The sequence below is a fragment of the Macaca nemestrina genome, chromosome 20, assembly GCF_043159975.1.
Source record: "Macaca nemestrina isolate mMacNem1 chromosome 20, mMacNem.hap1, whole genome shotgun sequence".
In the NCBI taxonomy this organism is placed as follows: domain Eukaryota; kingdom Metazoa; phylum Chordata; class Mammalia; order Primates; family Cercopithecidae; genus Macaca; species Macaca nemestrina.
The window spans coordinates 19884301-19906563 of record NC_092144.1 but is presented as its reverse complement, the minus strand read 5'-3'; the positions used below and the strand labels follow the sequence as shown (position 1 = coordinate 19906563).

At 42.0% G+C, this 22263-nt stretch overlaps 1 protein-coding gene across 1 annotated transcript in view; it reads right to left on the bottom strand.

Moving 5' to 3' along the window:
- Positions 1-22263, bottom strand: part of LOC105489704 (zinc finger protein 430) — a 114479-nt gene that overhangs the window by 38079 nt on the left and 54137 nt on the right. Inside the window, 1 exon segment of the mRNA XM_071086657.1 lies at positions 9561-9577. Within this exon segment, the coding sequence (XP_070942758.1) occupies positions 9561-9577 (17 nt within the window).

Here is a 22263-nt window from a genome sequence, read left to right as displayed (position 1 = left end):
CACCAAGAGTTTTATTCCAGGACAGGCCTCTGTGATATCTTTCTTCTGGCACCAAATCTGTAGAGGTAGGTGAATACCAAGCAATTCTCCAATAGCAACTCAATGTCTAACATTTGAATTGTGACACCACCCAGTCAGCAGACCCTGATTCAGGGCTTAGTCTCACAACATTGCCCTCATTGTAGATGCCAGTCACAAACCCCATAGGCCCATCTATGCTTCTGAGCTACTGTTTAAAAACTGGGGACTCCCACAACCTTCCTCAAGTTCAATAATTAGATCAAGCTACTCACAGAACTCTGCAAAACACCGTAGCTATGTTTACTACTTTATTATAAAAAGTACAACCCAGGAAAAGTGAAATGGAAGAAATGTACATGAGAAAGAAAAGAGGTGGGGAACAATGAAGCACATACATAATCTAGGTAAATAGCTGTGATTAATAAAATCCTTCATCCTTTGTGTTCTCCAGAAATATTTTATGGAAAAAAACACCCTTCCCATTATGACTTAGATGGTGCTCTCTTTTCCTATTTATCACATAGCCAGACACACAGTCTGTCAGAGGCGTATTGAACCAGAGCAACTCCATTTTGAATAGGGGCTGAGTGAAAATAAGGCTGAGACCCACTGGGCTGTATTCCCAGATGGTTAGGCATTCTAACTCACAGGATGAGATAGGAGGTCAGCACAAGATACAGGTCATAAAGACCTAGCTGATAACACAGGTTGCAGTATAGAAGCTGGATAAAATCCACCAAAATTAACATGGCGATGACAGTGACCTGTGGTCAACCTCTCTGCTACACTCCCACCAGTGCTATGATAGTTTATAAACGCCATGGCAACATCTGGAAGTTATCTTACAACAGTTTAAAAAGGAGAGGCATAGGCCAGATGCAGTGGCTCAGGCCTTTAATCCCAGCACTTTGGGAGGTTGAGGTGGGTGGATCACGAGGTCAACAGATTGAGACCATCCTGGCCAACATGGTGAAATCCCCGTATCTACTAAAAACACAAAAATTAGCTTTGCGTAGTGCGCGTGCATGTAGTCCCAGCTACTCGGGTGGCTGAGGCAGGAGAATCGCTTGAACCCAGGAAGCGGAGGTTGCTGTGAGCTGAGATCACGCCACTGCACTCCAGCCTGACAAAACAGGGTGACACCGTCTCAAAAAGAAAAAGAAAAAAGAGGTATATATATTCCACCCCTTGTTTAGCATATAATCAAGAAATAATCATAAAAATGTGCAACCATCAGCCCTCAGGGCTGCTCTGCCTATGGAGTAGTCACTCTTTTATTCTTTTACTTTCTTAATAAACTTGCTTTCACTTTATGGACTCGCCTTGAAGTCTTTCTTGAGTAAGATCCAAGAACCCTCTCTTGGGGTATGGGTCAGGACTTCTTTCCAGTAACGTCTTTCTGGCAACCACAAAGGGAGTATACTGAAGAGACCTCTGACCCAAAGGAAAATCATCTGTGTGCACCAACTGGCTGACTTTGGGTGAGTGGGGTGCATATACCTGGGTAAAGGAGGGGATTGGGTTAGAGGCACAACTTAGGAGAATTAGAGTCTCTCCTAAGACAGAGTGGGTTAAAGCCTCCTCTTAAAAGACAAGGATGCTTGACTGAATTTGGATTCGAAGCCCAACCTAGAAAAGTTATATTCCTTCCTAAGATTTAAAAAGTTAGAGACCCCTCTCAGTAAAATCCGTCTCAGCTAAGAAGTGGTTTGACACTATGGGATATTCATTGCTATTCTCTTTGGATTAATCTGTCTTGCACTCTTTGCTGATGGCTATAGGTGACAGAATTAGGCATCTGCAGGACCATGGGACATGCGGATCTTTTTCTTGTCCAAAAGAGAAAACTTAGGTGCCAATAAGACTGCTAGAAAAAATCTTCTTTCCTACCAAGAAGCAGCCACCTGAACTTTTTATTATTGCTGCAATCCGTAGGTCTTTCTCTGGCCTCCTGAGCTCTTTGCTTTCCCACTCTGCCACAGGCAATGCTTTTTCTCTTTTCCCTTTCTTATCTTTTCTATTACTCAGAGTAACCATCTTGCCCAGAGGCCTCAAGTTGAAACCAGATCAGAGGTTGAATTGACAACAGGGCCCACGAGACTCCGTCTCAAAAAAAAAAAAAGAAAAAAGAAAAAAGAAAAAAAGAAAAAAGACAACAGGGCCCAACAGGGGCCAAGTTTAAGAGTTGCCAGTTTGATATTGGTTGCTAAGCACAGTGGCTAATGTCTATGCTGTCATACATATTTTGCTATGGCCAGAATAGAAAAAGATAATTTTCCTTTGTGTTGTGGCTTGGCCCCCCAGGGCTATGGCGGAGCCAGCCATGTGCAACTCAGGAAAAGGGAACTCAGAAGCCAGAACTCATGCTGGCAAAAAGGGTACACATTTCTTACCAGACTTCTGGCCTCTCTCTATGCAAACTGATGGAATGAATGGTAAAAAATTACTGTTACCGGCCGGGTGCGGTGGCTCAAGCCTGTAATCCCAGCACTTTGGGAGGCCCAGATGGGCGGATGACGAAGTCAGGAGATCGAGACCATCCTGGCTAACACGGTGAAACCCCGTCTCTACTAAAAAATACAAAAAACTAGCCAGGCGAGGTGGTGGGCGCCTGTAGTCCCAGCTACTCGGGAGGCTGAGGCAGGAGAATGGCATAAACCCGGGAGGCGGAGCTTGCAGTGAGCTGAGATCCGGCCACGGCACTCCAGCCTGGGTGACTCTGTCTCAAAAAAAACAAAAAAAAAATTACTGTTTATCTCCTATGTAAAGTTCTAATTAATTTGGAGATGTCTTTGTGAGGTTAGTCTTAAGCTGTAACAAATCTGTTGTACTTTGTGCTATAAATTTGTCTTTCTGTATGGCTCTGTCATTAAGAGGGGTACCTTAGGATAGAATGCAGGACCCCTTAAGGCTGCTGTTCAGGATGGCCTGGAAAAGTGCTCAGTCCAGTCCTTGTACGCTTGACTTTCACAATGGTGGCCCAGGTTCAGGGTTCCATTCCCAGCTTAGGGAATGAGTACTTTCTTGTTTGATATTTGGGTGACCTTTACTGTTTGTTGACTCTCTTCCCCTCCAGGAACCATCTTCAAGTTTCCTTTTTCAGAACACCTGTGAAGTTACTTTTGGTAAAATTCAAAAGCCAGAGATATTGGCTGTTTGACCTGACTAAAGTCTGGTAATAAGAAATTTAAAAGGACTTTTTAAAAGAGCACTATGGTTAAAAGTCAGCTTAATTAAAAGCAGATACTCAAGCTCTAACAGCCTGGGACTCCTTGGGAAAAAAAGTGAAAAGATCCTTCTCAAAATCTAAGTTTCTCTTCTGTTTTGCATTGCATTATCTGATTTTTTTTTTACTTTTGGGGGTATCAGGAATTACTTCACATTATAAAAGAACTTTGGCATGTAATAACTGGGTGAGAAATATACTTTTGGAATGGCTAAGGACAGTTATGGGGGAAAACTCAGCTCTTCACGTTTGGATCAGAGAAACATACTTTGGACCACTTAGGAAGTATGGAGGTGTCCCCATGTCCTACGGAGAAATAAGACTTCCCTTGGGATGAACTGATTCTCTCCTTTTTAGATCCAAGATCTGATGTAAAAATGGGAGCCTTAATTTAAGGGGATCCATTTTGTTTTCCAGCTGTTTACTTATTAAGCCATAAAAACTACATGCTTTCCTTGTTGTGGGCTAGTAATCCAATTAAGAAGCTGACAAAGAAAAACCTTACAACTACTGAATATTTTGTCAGAAAAGTAAAAAGTGCAATACCTTTTAGTTCATGTGACAAGCAATCTTTTGAAAATAAAAACAGTTTTAAAGATCATTGGGAAAATAAAAATGTCTTCAAAATATAAACATTTGATCTAAATTATACAGGTCACATATTAGATTTGCCAAATACTTAAAGGTCATAAATTGGTTCTTTGACTTTTAAAAACTGTTCAATTTACCTATCTTGAGGCCAGTAGATTCGAAATAAGGTCTTGGGACATACGGAATTAGCCATGCCCCCTAAATGTACAAAGGTTATAAAGAAAAGAGATTTTATATAAGAAAAGATGTTGTATAGTAAATTATTATCCTAAAATGACTGGTTATTTAAAAAGAGGGATGTTTAGGACAAATCAGAAAGCCCAAACATATTGTAGATGGTCTGTATAAGTCATGAAATAATTCACTAAAGGAAATTTATGCAAGAAATGTTGTACAATTTAAAGGTCATTAGGCCTCTGAAAGACTTCTCAAAATGCCACTATGACTGTTCACTGTATAACTTGCCTGCTTTACAGCTAGATAAGGCCTGGGACACATCAAGTTAGCCACACCCCCTAACTATTAATACACTGGAGTCAGACCTTATATATACTTGTGTCTGTGTCCTAGACTCCACGCCTAGTATGTAATTAAAATCCCTTACTTACCAAGGGTTTCATCAAAAGTAAAAGTTGCTAAGAGTTAACATTGTAACATGTAACTCTGACTACTAAAAAACAGTTTTACATGCAAGGTATGCAGAGAAAGTGAAATGTATTTTTGATAAAAGATTATAAGACATGGAAATGTGGATTTTTTGCCTAGATTAAAAGGTTAAAGGATTGTTTTAAATTAGAATAAAACTGAAGGTTTAAACAAATTGTGGAAGACCTGCTAAAATTTAATTGCAAAAGATTCTGTGTGTGAACATACTGACTAAAGTTAAATGGGTATTATTCAGTTTTTCCAGAAATTGAACATTGAGATAAAAACAATAGGTTTCTCTTAAAGCACTCATCTACTCTTTAACAACAAGGACTTTGTGAAGAGTTATAGAAGGTTTATGAGAGTATTACCTTATGGTCAAATACGAAAATTGGACATATTTTTCTATAAAGATTAAGAATTGGGTTTGACATCAATAATACACAAATATAACAGTAAAATTTGGCTCATTTAGTATAAAAATCACACAGAAAACATTGTCAAATGTGAAATCATGTTTGACTATTTTTGGACTGTTTGTGTAAATATGTTATTGGTATGTGTTTCAAAATTATGGGAAACTCCTGTAATTCTAATGACTACATGTATATCATTAATAATCACAATTGTTACATAAAATTATTGTATGGGCCGGGCACGGTGGCTCAAGCCTGTAATCCCAGCACTTTGGGAGGCCGAGACGGGCGGATCACAAGGTCAGGAGATCGAGACCATCCTGGCTAACATGGTGAAACCCCGTCTCTACTAAAAATACAAAAAACTAGCCGGGCGAGGTGGCGGGCGCCTGTAGTCCCAGCTACTCCGGAGGCTGAGGCAGGAGAATGGCGTGAACCCGGGAGGCGGAGCTTGCAGTGAGCTGAGACCCGGCCACTGCACTCCAGCCTGGGCGACAGAGCGAGACTCCGTCTCAAAAAAAAAAAAAAAAATTATTGTATGCCACAGAGCTAACCAAATTTCCCTGTCAATCATGTTTTTGTTTTTTTTTTTTTACTGTGACTGCTCTAAGACTTTTCCATCCAGACAATCATCTTATGTTGATCCTCCTCAAAAGATGATTCATAGTTAACTTAAGACTGTGACAGATGTTCTTAAATGCAAGTCTGTTGTAACTTTAGAAATTGTGACATTAGAGAAAAAACTTTCAGTATTCATGGAGAACTGAAATGTTCATGACTATGAAACAGAATAGGAATTAACTGAATGGAGTGAACTAATAGAAGACTGAAGTAATATTTTTTGACTTTGCATAAAATGTCACTGATCCTTTGTTTTGTTTTTCAAGGTCAAGAAAACTCTGACTAGTTAGGCAAAAATATCATCACCCCATTCAGCATGAAGTAGTTACAGAAAATGAATCTTCATCCCTCTACAACCCTTAGGATTAAGGATGCCCTTGTGGAAAAGAACGAGGAGATGTCAGAGGCATATGGAACCAAAGCAAATCTATTTTGAATAGGGGCTGGGTAAAATAGGGCTGAGACTGACTGGGCTGCATTCCTGAATGGTTAGGCATTCTAAGTAGGATGGACAGAAGGTCAGCACAACATACAAGTCGTAAAGACCTTGTGGATAAAACAGGTTGCAGTAAAGAAGTCAAATAAAACCCACCAAAACCAAGATGTGATGACAGTGACCTATGATCGCCCTCACTGCTACGCTCCTACCAGTGTCATGACAGTTTACAAATGCCATGAAAACATCAGGAAGTTAATGTATGTGGTCTAAAATTGAGAGGCATAAATATTCCACCCCTTGTTTAGCATATAATCAAGAAATAAACATAAAAATGTGCAACCAGCAGCCCTCGGAGCTGCTCTGCTTATGAGTAAGCCATTCTTTTATTCCTTTACTTTCTCAATAAACTCCCTTTTACTTTACTGTGTGGACTCACCCTGAATTTTTTCTTGAGCAAATTCAAGAATCCTCTTGTGGGGCTTGAATTGGGACCTTGTTCTAGTAAGAACTCTGCACATTTTCTTCTTTTTCCCATTAAAAGATTCAGCTGAATTTGTCTTCAGTGGTCTAAATAAAATTTTTCACAGGCCCCAGAACTTTAAACTATTCTCAGTCTGAGTCAACATAAAACCTCATTTTATGTCTCTTCTAAGAACATGCTGACTTCACGGTAAAAAATTCTCTGATTTAAAATCTGATTTTTCACCCTTCATTTGCCATTCCCCTCCCACTTTCTTTTCTTTTTTTTTTTTTTTTTTTGAGACGGAGTCTCGCTCTGTCACCCAGGCTGGAGTGCCGTGGCCGGATCTCAGCTCACTGCAAGCTCCACCTCCCGGGTTTATGCCATTCTCCTGCCTCAGCCTCCCGAGTAGCTGGGACTACAGGCGCCCGCCACCTCGCCCGGCTAGTTTTTTTGTTTTTTTTTTTTTTTAGTAGAGACGGGGTTTCACCAGGTTAGCCAGGATGGTCTCGATCTCCTGACCTCGTGATCCACCCGTCTCGGCCTCCCAAAGTGCTGGGATTACAGGCTTGAGCCACCGCACCCGGCTTCCCCTCCCACTTTCTTTCTAATCTTGTTTGCTTCTCCCTAGGAAAGAAACCCCTTTTTTGCCTAAACTATGCAATCCTTAAAGTTTTTATAGTTGGTACTTTTTCCTGTGGCAATACTCCTTTGGAATTCAATTTTTTTTTTTTACATAAACCTAACTTTGTTTGATATTCCAAAGCCTAGAAACTGCCTCAAAACAATAACACTTCATCATCAGTAAGACCCTCTCAGTTCCCTTTCATCTTAACCTTAACTGCATTTGCCTGTGGGTCCCCAACTTTCCAGGGCTCTGTTAGCAGAAAGGCTTCTTCCATGGCCGAGGTGAGTAGGCTGGACATCTGCAGGGGAGGATCCCCAGAAATAAACTAGCTGGTCCTTTAATAACCACCTTTTGTAGGCTCAATATTAGCCTTAGCTCTGAGACATTGGACTCAGGCTTTAATTTCCATGTTAGAGTTACTCACTTGGTTTTTGAAACTACGTGTTTGAAAAATCCAGCAAAATTACTCACAGTGTTCACATAAGGGAAGGAAATTTTAAGGTACTTACATTTTATACCTCAATAAGAAAAGCAAAAGTATCTACTCCTTTAAGAAAAATATATCTATTATTTTATTGTTTTCATTAAAAATCATGTAGTGGGCCGGGCGCGGTGGCTCAAGCCTGTAATCCCAGCACTTTGGGAGGCCCAGACGGGCGGATCACGAGGTCAGGAGATCGAGACCATCCTGGCTAACACGGTGAAACCCCTTCTCTACTAAAAAAATACAAAAAAACTAGCCGGGCGAGGTGGCGGGCGCCTGTAGTCCCAGCTACTGAGGAGGCTGAGGCAGGAGAATGGCGTAAACCCGGGAGGCGGAGCTTGCAGTGAGCTGAGATCCGGCCACTGCACTCCAGCCTGGGCGACAGAGCGAGACTCCGTCTCAAAAAAAATAAAAATAAAAATAAAAAAAATAAAAAAAATAAAAATCATGTAGTGAACAATTAGTTATATGGGAACACTTCTAGGTGGTACCAAGTTTCATCTTATAAAATTTAGCATGAAACTCAGAAATCAAGATAACAGGATTTGAACAGAAATATTCACTGTCACAAATTTACCCTGCAAAAAGAGCAACTGATGTTTTCATGAATCTATGTAACTCACCAGTTATCTACATTTTCTCATGGACACGTATTCATTTTCTACAGCCAAAACAGAATATTTTCCCTATTCTTTTCTTCAGTAGCTAGCATTCTAAAATCTAAGCCTTGAAATTCTGTTTCAATTCACTTACCCATAAAAAATACACACCTGAGAAAACTTTTAAACTCACTCTGGGAAAGAAAAAGGTAAATGAGAATTTTTAACAAATGGAATATATAATTAGACATTAATTTTTTTTCTAAAACCCATCTCTTTTATGCCCTTTGTAAATATTTTCCTGCTGGCCGGGAGTGATGGCTCACGCCTGTTATCCCAGAACTTTGGGAGGCAGAGGCGGGCAGATCATCTGAGGTCAGGAGTTTGAGACCAACCTGGCCAACATGGTGAAACCCTGTCTCTATTTAAAAAATACAAAAATTAGCCAGGCGTGGTGGCATGCACCTGTAATCCCAGCTACTCAGGAGGCTGAGGCAGGAGAATCACTTGAACCCAGGAGGTGGAGGTTGCAGTGAGCCGAGATCGTGCCACTGCACTCCAGCCTGGGCAACAAGAGTGAAACTCTGTCTCAAAAAAAAAAAAAAAATTGTCCTACCTTTCAAGCACTACTAATATAATGAAATTTATGGCTAAAAACCTGAGGTCAAAATAAGTGAACAAATCTCTTCAAGGTGATAAATCCAGAAGTGCCAGTGCTGGTTAAATAACAGATGTGTGTGACTCGTGTTTCAAGTCAGGCCATTCAATCACTTGAGAGATTCTTCCACCCACTCCTGCTCACTTATGTGCTCAAGAACCACCCATTCAGGAGACACTGCAGTATTTCTTGGTGGCTGCTCCAGAGGCATTTTACTTTGCAAGTTCTTACACCGTCTCACTGGAGTGAGGTTTTTGTTTGTTTGGTTTGTTTTGGGTCTTTTGGGACACTATTTTTTCTGTCACAAATTTTTTTGCTTTTTAACACTATTTTTTCTTTCACTATATTTATTTCATTATATTTCTGCCCCCTTAGACAATCCAGGAGGCAGAAGTTATTTCTGTGTTTTCCCCTCAGTACCAGCATCTGATTACCTTTTCAAAATAAGAGTGCACGAGAAGCTTCCTCTCTGCCCCAACGGATCCACTTGCTCCCTTGAGAGGATACACTTCAGACCCCTGATCTTCCTATGGAGGAAAATAAATCAGGACCTGATATTCACTAGGCACTTTAGCTGACATAACCACAGTGGATACCTTGGTTTATCCCCAGACAGTACTGAAACTCACGACCAGAAAAAACTAAAGGGTGGCTGAGAACACATCACCTCATAAAGTTTTCAAAGGAATACCTTGACCCAAAAACATTCTGATAAGATCTCTGTGCCTAGAGAAGATACAAGGAGAAGAGGCACAGAGAGCTTTTACAGTACAGTGTCAGAGGATTACTCTTTGCTTTCTTCTCATGGGAAATAGTTACAAACAGATAACAAACCTTTTTAAAAGCGTCATTTAATGCTTTGTCAAACAATAATTAATTAAAATACGGTATAGAAAAGTACACTAAAAGACAAAATAGGTGATAACGTGACTTAGGGAGGAAAATCTGGCATTTGGGAACGCCAGGAGGAACTGGAAATTTAATATCTTACTGCAAGCCAGAGTGAGGCTGGAGATATGGTGGAGGGGGGGTTAGATTTAAGACACTGCTTGGGACACAGTTGAAAAACGCACCAGAGGCCGGGCGCGGTGGCTCAAGCCTGTAATCCCAGCACTTTGGGAGGCCGAGGCGGGTGGATCACGAGGTCAGGAGATCGAGACCATCCTGGCTAACACGGTGAAACCCCGTCTCTACTAAAAAAATGCAAAAAACTAGTTGGGCGAGGTGGCGGGTGCCTGTAGTCCCAGCTACTCGGGAGGCTGAGGCAGGAGAATGGCGTGAACCCGGGAGGTGGAGCTTGCAGTGAGCCGAGATCTGGCCACTGCACTCCAGCCTGGGCGACAGAGGGAGACTCCGTCTCAAAAAAAAAAAAAGGAAAAAAAAAAAAAAAGAAAGAAAAACGCACCAGAAAATTAGTTCCCCACGGAGTGTGAAAATAAATAAAGCAGGATATTAGACTGAGGTGTCTCTAGTCTCTGGATTCCTACTTTTAAAAAAATCTGGCCAGGTGCGGTGGGCTCAGGCCTGTAATCCCAGCACTTTGGGAGGCCGTGGCGGGCGGATCACCTGAGGTCGGGAGTTGGAGACCAGCCTGACCAACATGGAGAAGCCCGTCTCTACTAAAAATACACAATTAGCCGGGCGTGGTGGCTCATGCCTGTAATCCCAGCTACTTGGGAGGCTAAGGGGCTGAGGCAGGGGGATCACTTGAACCCAGGAGGCAGAGGTGAGCCAAGATCGCCCCATTGCACTCCAGCCTGGGCAACAAGAGCGAAAATTCTTCTCAAAAAAAAAAAAAAAAAAAAAACTAACTGAAGTGCATTTGTAGTAAATTACTACATTGAGAGAAACAAAATTCAGCCTTAACCAACTATAAACTGTCAGTTAACAGCTAATTACATAACCAGGAAATTTTCACCTTTATTTTACAAATTAAGAAAACTATGTATCTGAACCTAACCAATTACTGAATTTGGTTTTCTTCATCATGCTGTTTAAAAGTCTTTCCTTCAAGCCCCGCCCATGAACCACAAATTACAAACCACAGCTGGCTGCTCCACAATTTTTGAATCACTCCTTGATTAAACACTTTAGTGTTTTTACGGTGACTCCTATACATTTTCAACAGAAGAAAAGAGGAACTGGGAACCCCACGGACCAAAGCTCTTCCCATTCTTAAACCCGCACCCCGAGTCAGGATTCTCCCCCGGGGACCCTCCAGTGGCCCCTGCACAATCCGGGTGAGACTCGGCGCTGCGGGTTCACAGCTGCCCTGAGAGGGCTCCAGGTCAGGGCCCAGCCACTAGGCAGGAAAAAGACAGCACGCCCGGGGTCCCGCAGTCAGGGCAGCCGCCATCTTATAGCTGAAGGGGACTGAGGCCGAGCTGAGCAAGGAGAACTCGGGACGCAGACTGTGAAGCTGACTGCCGGGAGGACCAAGTCCCGCCACAGCCACTTCCCACCGGTTACAACCCGCCCCTTCCCCTCTCTCGGGACGTCGGCCCCGGCACTCTCACCATTTCTAGGCTTCCAGGGGGTCCTCGCATCTTAGCTGTGGATCTCCCAATAACTGCAGGTCACAGGGCCACAGAGGCTGGGCCTCTGGGAGCGGAGTACACAGTGCAGTGACGGAGTGACCTGGAGCTCCAGCTGCAGCGACAGACAAAGACCCCGCCACATCCGGGAAGCCGTCCTGTCCGCTCCAGCTGCATGCCTGATTGGACGGTACCCAACCCAGCGTCGCTGATTGGATAACGTTTAAAACCCCACCCTCTCATGCCCTGAGTGACGGAAGATGTGATCAGATGCTGGGCTGAGTGAAGAAAGGGTGACAGCCTACCTAGACTGCAGCCTTCTCAGGCAGGGCTTCCTCCCAGAGCTGAGCCAGGCCCACCCCAGAGGGTATTTGCCTTTAAACTTGTGTGTAAAGTTATATGCATTTATAAATCATATATTATATGGCTATTCACAAAGGAAAAAATATAATTTTATAATAATTATTTTAAAATTTCAGATTTTATGACCTTCCTGGCTTTTGGTCTTTGAGCAGGCAGGCTGAGATTTTAGAAAGGAGGTAATCCTCTGAAATAAAATGTGAGCCATATGTGAATTTTAAATTTTCTAGTAGCCAAACTTGAAAAAAACAAGAACAGGTTGAATTGATTGTAACAATTTAACCCAATATGTCAAGAAATTTTCATTTTAATATGTGAGAAATATGTAATTATTAATAAAGCATATAAATATTTGGAACTAAATCTTTGAAACTCACTCTCTATTTTACCCTTCTAGCACATCGCACTTAAGGCGCCACACATGACCAACAGCTGCCACATTGAAGTGCAGCTCTGATGTCAGCGATGTGAAGGGCCCCAGCAAACCTTTACTGTCAGAGGTGAAGGAAGAGCCTCTCCCTACCAACATCTCTCTTCAGTTCCGAAGGTGGAACAAATAGTGGCCATAGAAAGAGGAGAAGGCAGCAGGAGTTGTTGGGGTCCGCGTGGTTCCCAAACAAAGGAATGAGCACACAGCACAACAACACAAGACAAGACAAACATGGCGGCCGCCTCCAATGGCGGGCTCTGCTTTATTTTATACAGTGGTTTGTGGAATGTTGCCAAGTCACAAGACACATTGTTGTTTTTCTGACCTTTCCCTTTCTGGATTTTCAAGATGTGTACACATAAACAAGCCCCCAGGGTCTGCTGTTAGCAGCTGGCTCCTTTGTCCTCCCTGTGCAGGGAAGGAACGCCCTGTTTGCAAGAGCAGGACTTATCCGGAATGCCCTGCTTCCTTTGCAAGAGCAGGACTTATCCAGAACGTCTGGTTTGCGAGCACGTAGTCCTCTACAGGAGTAAAATAATCACAGGTAAAGCACTGCTGGATGAGATCACAGGAGCGCGCCACCATGCTCGGCTAATTTTTTGTGTTTTTAGTAGAGACGAGGTTTCACCACGTTGGCCAGACTGTTCCTGAACTCCTGACCTCAGGTGATCTGCCTGCTCCGGCCTCCGAAAGTGTTGAGATTATAGGCGTGAGCCACCACGCTCAGCCTCAACATGTTTTTTTTTTTTTTTTTAAAGTTATTTTTGAAAATGTTGGGAACATGTCAAAGGGAGCCAGCCTGAAAGAATTTCCAATGGTCCAAACTGGAACAATGTAAGCATCCAAATGCATAATTAGAGCACTGACCTCTAAAATAAATCAAGTCAAATAAAATAAATACCCATGCATTTACACTGATACGAAAAACTTTAAATAAATAAAAAAGAAAAAAGAATAAGGAAAAACTTTTTACAGAATTCCAAATACTAATCAACATAGATAAAATGCTGAAGAAATCATCACAAGGCCAGGCGCGGTGGCTCAAGCCTGTAATCCCAGCACTTTGGGAGGCCGAGGCGGGTGGATCACGAGGTCAGGAGATCGAGACCATCCTGGCTAACATGGTGAAACCCTGTCTCTACTAAAAATACAAAAAACTAGCTGGGCGTGGTGGCGGGCGCCTGTAGTCCCAGCTACTGGGAGGCTGAGGCGGGAGAATGGCGTGAACCAGGGAGGCGGAGTTTGCAGTGAGCTGAGATCGCGCCACTGCACTCCAGCCTGGGCGACACAGCGAGACTCTGTCTAAAAAAAAAAAGAAAGAAAGAAATCATCACAAAACCACCAAAGTTGTTATTGTATTCAAGGTTAACTGAAGAGTGTAAAAATTGTAAATAACACTTAAAAAATAAGCAGTGTATTTGCATAGCACCAAAGTATCTGACTAAATTTTACCCTTCATTTTTAAAGCAACCTATCACTATTAAAAGCAACAATTATGACTTTCTGTTATTGGATTTATAATATGTAGATGTAAAATTGTAAAAGCACCACAAAAGATCAAAGAAGAAAATAGAATTGCCCTGGCGCCGTGGCTCACGCCTGCAATCCCAGCACTTTGGGAGGCGGAGGTGGGCGGATCACGAGGTCAGGAGTCCAAGACTATCCTGGCTAACAAGATGAAACCCCGTCTCTACCAAAAATGCGAAAACTTGGCCGGGTGTGATGGTGCGCGCCTGTAGTCCCAGCTACTCGGGAGGCTGAGGCAGGAGAATCCTTTGAGCCCGGGAGGTGGAGGTTGCAGTGAGCTGAGATCGCGCCATTGCACTCCAGCCTGGTTACAGAGGGAGACTCCGTCTCAAAAAAAAAAAAAAAAAAAAAAAAGCTGCCTGGGCAACATAATAAAAGCCTATTTCTACAGAAAACAATTTTAATTAGCCACTGTAATGGTGTGTACCTGAAGTCCCAGTTACTAGGAGGCTGACAGCTAAGAATTTTGAGGTTTGATTGAGCTATAATTGTGACACTACACTCTGGCCAAGATGACAGAGCTGTCTACAAATTCATGCACACACGTGCAAAATATAAGCTTGCAAGTTCTTTTATGATCCCGTGTCTGTGCATTACTGTAATAATATTGATTAGAAGCAGAGTAACTGTATCCAATACGGAGTTTGAGAGAAAACAGAAATATATCATTTGTACTTCAGGTGTCCTGATAAGGATCAGCGGAGGCCTCTGCCCTCTGACTTTATCTCTACTAAATGCATGAGAGGCAGAGTTTTTAACGTACTTTTTTTTTTTTTTTTTTTTTTTTTGAGACAGAGTCTTGCTCTGTCACCCAGGCTGCAGTGCAGTGGCGCCATCTCGGCTCACCACAACCTCTGCCTCCCAGATTCAAGCGATTCTCCTGCCTCAGTCTCCAGAGTAGCTGGAACTACAGGCGCGCTACCACGCCCAGCTAATTTTTTTTTTTTTTTTTTTTTGTATTTTTAGTAGAAACGGGGTTTCACCATGTTGGCCAGGATGGTCTCGATTTATTGACCTCGTGATCTGCCTCCCTCGGCCTCTCAAAGTGCTGGGATTACAGGGGTGAGCCACTGTGCTAGCCCAACATAAATGATTTTAACACAAGCAATATTCTGTAATATTAATGAACATAGAGGTTTTCTACTGATTATGATTTTTGAAATTCTTATGCCCTGGTAGACCAGATAGATCATCTCTGTCAACATCATTTTGTTAATACGTTTTCAACCTATTCTGATTCCATCCTTGCTTTTATTTTGAAAAAACGTAGATGCTAGAAAACGTTTCTACTAAATGGAAGAAAAAGCAAACATAAATTTCAATATTTACAAGTCACATTTATGAATATATTTTCTAATTAGAGAGTTACAACTTCAACTTTCAAAGAAAATGGTAAGGGCAGCTGGGCGCAGTGGCTCACCCCTGTAATCCCAGCGCTTTGGGAGGCCGAGGCGGGTGGATCACCTGAGGTCAGGAGTTCAAGACCAGCCTGACCAACATGGAGAAACCCCGTGTCTACTAAAAATACAAAATTAGCCACACGTGGTGGCACATGCCTGTAATCCCAGCTACTCAGGGGGCCAAGGCAAGAGAATCGCTTGAACCTGGGAGGTGGAGGTTGTGGTAAGCCAAGATTGTGCCACTGCACTCCAGCCTGGGCAACAAGAGCAAAAATTTCATCTCAACAAAAAAGGGTAAGGGCCAAACATAAAGAACATTTTTATTATAAAAAATTATCTAGTCTCTATATTTTGCAAATTATTTTTCTCTCATCAGTAAACAATTTCACCTAAACTAATATACAACCAATTTTATAAGTTTAGCTTTTTTAAATAAAATAAAATAATAAAACATTAAGACAACATGAAAAATTATAATACATATTACAATCCCCCATTCAGGTAAAGTATTATTAACTATGAAGATTTGATAAGTGGCAAATGTGACATTTTCAGATAGTTTTGTGATAACCAGAAAAAATTTATTAGCAATTTTCATAATAAGACAAAATGATACTTGAAATATTATAAAGTATTTAAATTATCTCATGTATTAGGATATCATGAATTCTAAAATATTATAAATATAGTAGAGGTTCTCCAAACTAAAAAATTAGAAGCAAAATAATTTATCATTAAAAATTGGATCTTTCTTTGTTTTAAAAATAAAGTTTGGCCGGGTGCGGTGGCTCAAGCCTGTAATCCCAGCACTTTGGGAGGCCGAGACGGGCGGATCACGAGGTCAGGAGATCGATACCATCCTGGCTAACATGGTGAAACCCCGTCTCTGCTAAAAATACAAAAAACTAGCCGGGCGTAGTGGCGGGCGCCTGTAGTCCCAGCTACTCGGGAGGCTGAGGCAGGAGAATGGCGAGGCGGAGCTTGCAGTGAGCCGAGATCGCGCCACCGCACTCCAGCCTGGGCGACTGAGCAACACTCCGTCTCAAAAAAAATAAAAATAAAAAATAAAAATAAAGTTTAAGTGTGATCATATGCAGAACACAACTAGACCCCTACCTATGTTAATACAATTACAATCTGACATGAGATTTGGGTGGGGATACAGAGTCAAACAATACCATTCTGCCCCGGCCCCTCCCAAACCTCATGCCCTTCTCACATTTCAAAACACAATCACCCCTTCACATCAGTCCCCCAAATTCTTAACCAATTTCAGCATTAACTCAAAAGTCCAGTTTAAAGTCTTGTCTGAGACAAGGCCAGTCTCTTCCACCTATGAGTCTGTACAATCAAAAACAAATTAGTTACTTTCAAGATACAATGGATGTGCAGGCATTGGGTAAATGTTCCTGTTCCAAAAGGGAGAAATTTGCCAAAGCAAAAGGGCTCCAGGTCTATCAAACTCCAAAACAGGGCAGTCATTAAATCTTAAAGTTCCAAAATAATTTCCTTTGTCTTGGTGTCTCACATCTATGCCACTTTGATGCAAGGGGTGAGCTCCCAAGGTCTTAGGCAGCACCACCCCTGTGGCTCTGCAGAGTACAGCCCCTGCAGCTGCTTTCACAAGCTGGCATTGAGTGCCCATGGCTTTTCCATCCAACTCATCTAAACGTACTTAACCTTAATCACTTTCTAAAATTGCTGTTTTCTGCCAGGCACGGTAGCTCACACCTGTAATCCCAGCACTTTGGGAGGCCGAGGCAGGGGGATCACGAGGTTAGGAGATCAAGACCATCCTGGCCAACATGGTGAAACCCCATCTCTACTAAAATACAAAAAAAAAAAAAAAAAAAATTCACATTGCAGGTTAGGGCTTACCATATACATTTTGATGAAAACTAAATTCAGTCTAAATCAAGGTAAAAGAACCATCTAGAGGTAATATTTTTATATCTCATTGGAATTAAGTTAACATAAACATGAAGCAGATTACAGTAAGTTAAGATATATGTTTTAAGGCCTAGAGAAAATACGAAAGTAGCTGGGTGCAGTGGCTCATGCCTGTAATCCCAGCACCTTGGAAGGCCAAGGTGGGCAGATCACGAGGTCAGGAGTTCAAGACCAGCCTGGCCAACATAGTGAAACCCCATCTATACTAAAAATAAAAAAAATTAGCTGAGCGTGGTGGCAGGCGCCTGTAGTCTCAGTTACTCAGGAGGCTGAGACAGGAAAATTGTTTGAACCCAGGAGGCAGAGGTTGCAGTGAGCTGAGATCAAGCCATTGCACTCCAGCCTGGGCGACAGGGCAAGACTCCGTCTCAAAAAAAAAAAAAAAAAAAAAAAAAAAAAGAAAGTAACTTCAAAAACATAAACAGTCTCCCACTATTATTGTGTGGGAGTTTGTTTAAGTCCCTTTGTAGGTCTCTAAGAATGTGTTTTATAAATCTGGATGCTCCTTGAATTGATTCCTTTAGCATTATGTAAACAATCACTATGGAAATTTAAATATTACATGGGACGTATCTAATATAAAAGGAAGCAGTAAAGGAAGAATAAAAATATGCTGGGCACGGTGGCTCACGCCTATAATCCCAGCACTTTGGGAGGCTGATGTGGGTGGATCACCTGAGGTCAAGAGTTCCAGACCAGTCTGGCCAACATGGTGAAACCCCATCTCTACTAAAAATAGAAAAATTAGCCAGGCATGGTGGTGGGTGCCTGTAATCCCAGGTATTCGGGGGGCTGAGGCAGGAGACATGCTTGAACCCAAGAGGTGGAGGTTGCAGTGAGTGGAGATCATGCCACTGCACTCTAGCCTGGGTGATAGTGTGAGACTTTGTCTCATAAAAAAAAAAAGAAAGAAAAGAAGAGAAAAAAAAAGAAAAATACGTGAAACAAATAAAAAGTAAAAAGCAAGCCGGGTGCAGTGGTTCACACCTGTAATCCCAACACTTTGGGAGGCCGAGGCGGGCAGATCACGAGGTCAGGAGATTGAGACCATCCTGGCTAACACAGTGAAACCCTGTCTCTACTAAAAATACAAAAAACTAGCAGGGCGTAGTGGCGGGCACCTGTAGTCCCAGCTACTCAGGAGGCTGAGGCAGGAGAATGGTATGAACTTGGGAGGCAGAGCTTGCAGTGAGCCGAGATTGTGCCATTGCACTCCAGCCTGGGCAACAGAGCAAGACTCTATCTAAAAAAAAAAGTGTAATAGTCAATGTAAATCCAACTATATTGATAATATCACTGGCTATGAATGGGTTAAATAATTAAATCCAATGGCAGAGATTGTCAGATCAGAAACTTTTATACCCGAACTTAAATAATAGAAAAAATAGACAGAATATCAGCAAGAAAATATAACACATGAACAACACTGTTAACAAATATAAATAGCCTTCTATAGAAATCACTCAAGATTAGAAGTACACATAGGTGGCTGGGTGCGGTGGCTCACGCCTGTAAATCTCAGTAGTTTGGGAGGCTGAGGCGGGTGGATCACCTGAGGTCGGGAGTTCAAGACCAGCCTGGCCAAGATGATGAAACCCCGTCTCTACTAAAAATACAAAATTAGCCAGGCGTGCTGGCAGGCGCCTGTAATCCCAGCTACCCGGGAGGCTGAGGCAGGAGAATAGTTTGAACCCAGGAGGCAGAGGTTGCAGTGAGCCGAGATCGCGCCACTGCACTCTAGCCAGGTGACAGAGTGAGATTCCATCTCAAAACAAAGAAGTACTCATAGGTTATTCTTTAGGCTAGATCATATGGTAGGCCATAGAGCAAGGAAACATCAATAAATTAAAAGGATAAACATAATCCAAAGTATGTTCTTTAACTTTCCTAGAAGGAAATTAAAAATAAATAAATGCAGAAAGTTTGAGAAACTCACAAATATGTGGAAATAAAACATACTTCTAAGTAACTAATGTGTCAAAGAAAAAAGACAAAATTTGAAAATATTTTCAAATGAATGAAAATGAAGCCACAACCTATCAAACATATGAGATGCAGCAAACTGTTCAGAGAAATTAATAGCAATAAATACCTACATAAAACATAAACAATTTAGAATCAATAACCTAATTTTTGGCAAAAATATTTAAGGACAAATTAACTATACCTGGGAAAAAGAATATCAGTTTGGGCAAGCAAAAGTCATGTAGTTAGTATATATGAGAAAAAACTGAGGAGTGAGGTGCTTGTAGGATTAGGGCTTTGAAAATTGTCCACATATTTCTAAGAATCGAGAAGCTCATAAGCATGTTCAGGGTCAGTCAAGGGCCAGGCAGATGCTCAGAAAGACCTAAGAAGATGTTTTCGCTCATCTCTGCTTTACCCTCAATCTCCAAACATGCAAGAAGAGAAGAAAGTAGCAAAGTTGTAATCTTCCTGGCTGTGTAATCCCAGCTGCAAGAATTATGAAATGTACATTTGAGGTGAGCAGGCATTTGAGGTAAATCTCTTTCAAATCACTAGTTCACATTAAGCTAAAGAAACAGATTTTTATTGCCAAACACAACAAAAAACAGTATTTTTAAAAAGTAACTTTTAGCCTGTAATCCCAGCACTTTGGGAGGCTGAGGCAGGTTAATCACGAGGCCAAGGGTCCAAGGTCAGCCTGGCCAAGATGATGAAACACCATCTCTACTAAAAATACAAAAATTAGCCAGGCGTGGTAGCAGATGCCTGTAATCCCAGCTACTCGGGAGCCTTAGGCAGGGAATTGCTTGAACCCAAGAGGCGGAGGTTGCAGTGAGCCGAGATCACGCCACTGCACTCCAGGCTGAGCGACAGAGCGAGACTCCATCTCAAATAATAATAATAATAATAATTTTGAAAACTAAACACAAAACTACAAGTTAAAGTAAGCAGCAACAAAAACCCAAAGGATAAGAGTACATGTGATTTTATGGTTTTTACATTATAGTAGAACAATGTCCAGTTTTCAGCAACAATAAGATAACCAGGCATGCAGAGAAATAAGAAAATATGGCCTATGAATAAGTAACAGATATGAACAGAAAAAGTCCTAGAGGAAGCCTAGGCATTAGAAAGCCTAGAAAAAGTCTAAATTACCTATCCTAAATACGCTGCAAATAGAAAATATTAATAGAGAAAGGGAGTATAAAATAAATTGAAGATAAAATTATGGGTTTTTTTTGTTTTTTTTTTTTTTTTTTTTTTTTTGAGACGGAGTCTCACTCTGTCACCCAGGCTGGAGTGCAGTGGTGTGATCTTGGCTCACTGCAACCTTCACCTTCTGGGTTCAAGTGATTCTCCTGCCTCAGCCTCCTGAGTACCTGGGACTACAGGTACCTGCAACCACACCCGGCTAATTTTTGTATTTTTAGTAGAGACGAGGTTTCATCATCTTGGCCAGGCTGGTCTTGAACTCCTGACCTCAGGTAATCTGCCCACCTCAGCCTCCCAAAGTACTGAGAAAACAGGTATGAGCCACCGCACCTGGATTCAAGAAATTTATGTTATCTACAAGATACTCTCTTTAGTTCTCAACTCACAAATAGTTTTAAAATGAAAGGATAGATGAAAAGATTTCATACAAATAGTAACCAAAAGAGAGCTGGGGTGGCTACACTTAGAAAATAAAGGTGTTAAGACAAAAGTGTTGTAACTAACTGACAAATGACAACATTTTATATTGAAAAAATTGTAAATCTATCAAGATAATATGACAGTTATAAATATATTTGTACCTAACAAAGATCCCAACATATAAAGCATAAAATGACAGTTAATGGCAGAAGTAGAAAGTTCTCAATAAGAACTGTTCGCTTGGGCTGGGCACGATGGCTCATGCCTATAATCCCGGAACTTTGGGAGACCGAGGCAGGTGGATCACATGAGGCCAGCTGTTCCAGACCAGCCTTGCCAACATGGTGAAACCTCATCTCTACTAAAAATACAAAAATCAGCCAGGTGTGGTGGCACACATTTGTAATCCCAGATACTCGGGAGGCTGAGGCACAATAGTCACTTGAATCTGGGAGATGGATGTTGCGGTGAGCCAAGATCACACCACTGCACTTTAGCCTGGGAGACAGAGTGAGACTGTGCCTCAAAAAAAAAAAAAAAAAAAAAAAAAAAATTGTTGGCTTTAATATACCAATTAGACCTAGCAGACACATTCAGAAACTCCTGTTAAAGTATTTTGAAATGGGCAAAAAATTAATTTTATTTTCAAATTGTGAGTTTGTTTACAGCAAGTAATTTAGCCACCTTACTCTTTTATGGCATTATTATTATTATTTTTTTTTTGAGATGGAGTCTCGCTCTGTCGCCCAGGCTGGAGTGCAGTGGCCGGATCTCAGCTCACTGCAAGCTCCGCCTCCCGGGTTCATGCCATTCTCCTGCCTCAGCCTCCCGAGTAGCTGAGACTACAGGCGCCCGCCACCTCGCCTGGCTAGCTTTTTGTATTTTTTAGTAGAGACGGGGTTTCACCCTGTTAGCCAGGATGGTCTCGATCTCCTGACCTCGTGATCCGCCCGTCTCGGCCTCCCAAAGTGCTGGGATTACAGGCTTGAGCCACCGCGCCCGGCCGGCATTATTATTTTTAAAAATATTTATTATTAAGAGCTTCGGCTTTCTTGCCATCATCATGTTTCACCTTACCTTTTAAATTTCCACCACAGTTTCACAGTTTCCATGAGGATGAGTGGGGAGCACAGAAACTTAAAACAACTAGCTCCACCCAGACCCCCAACAGGAAGTTACATCTGTGGGGCCCCCACAAATTCTGATGAAGATCATGTTAAGTGCCTTGTTGTTTATGTACTTGTAGTTTTTTGTTTTGTTTTCTCTCTTTCTTTTCTTTTTTTTTTTTTTTTTTTTTGAGACGGAGTCTCGCTCTGTCACCCAGGCTGGAGTGCAGTGGCCGGATCTCAGCTCACTGCAAGCTCCGCCTCCCGGGTTCACGCCATTCTCCTGCCTCAGCCTCCCGAGTAGCTGGGACTACAGGCGCCTGCCACCTCGCCCGGCTAAGTTTTTGTATTTTTAGTAGAGACGGGGTTTCACCGTGTTAGCCAGGATGGTCTCGATCTCCTGACCTCGTGATCCGCCCGTCTTGGCCTCGCAAAGTGCTGGGATTACAGGCTTGAGCCACCTCGCCCGGCCCTTTTCTTTCTTTTTTTTTTTTTTGTTTTTGAGATGGAGTCTCTCTCTGTCGCCCAGGTTGGAGTGCAGTGGCCCCATCTTGGCTCACTGCAATGT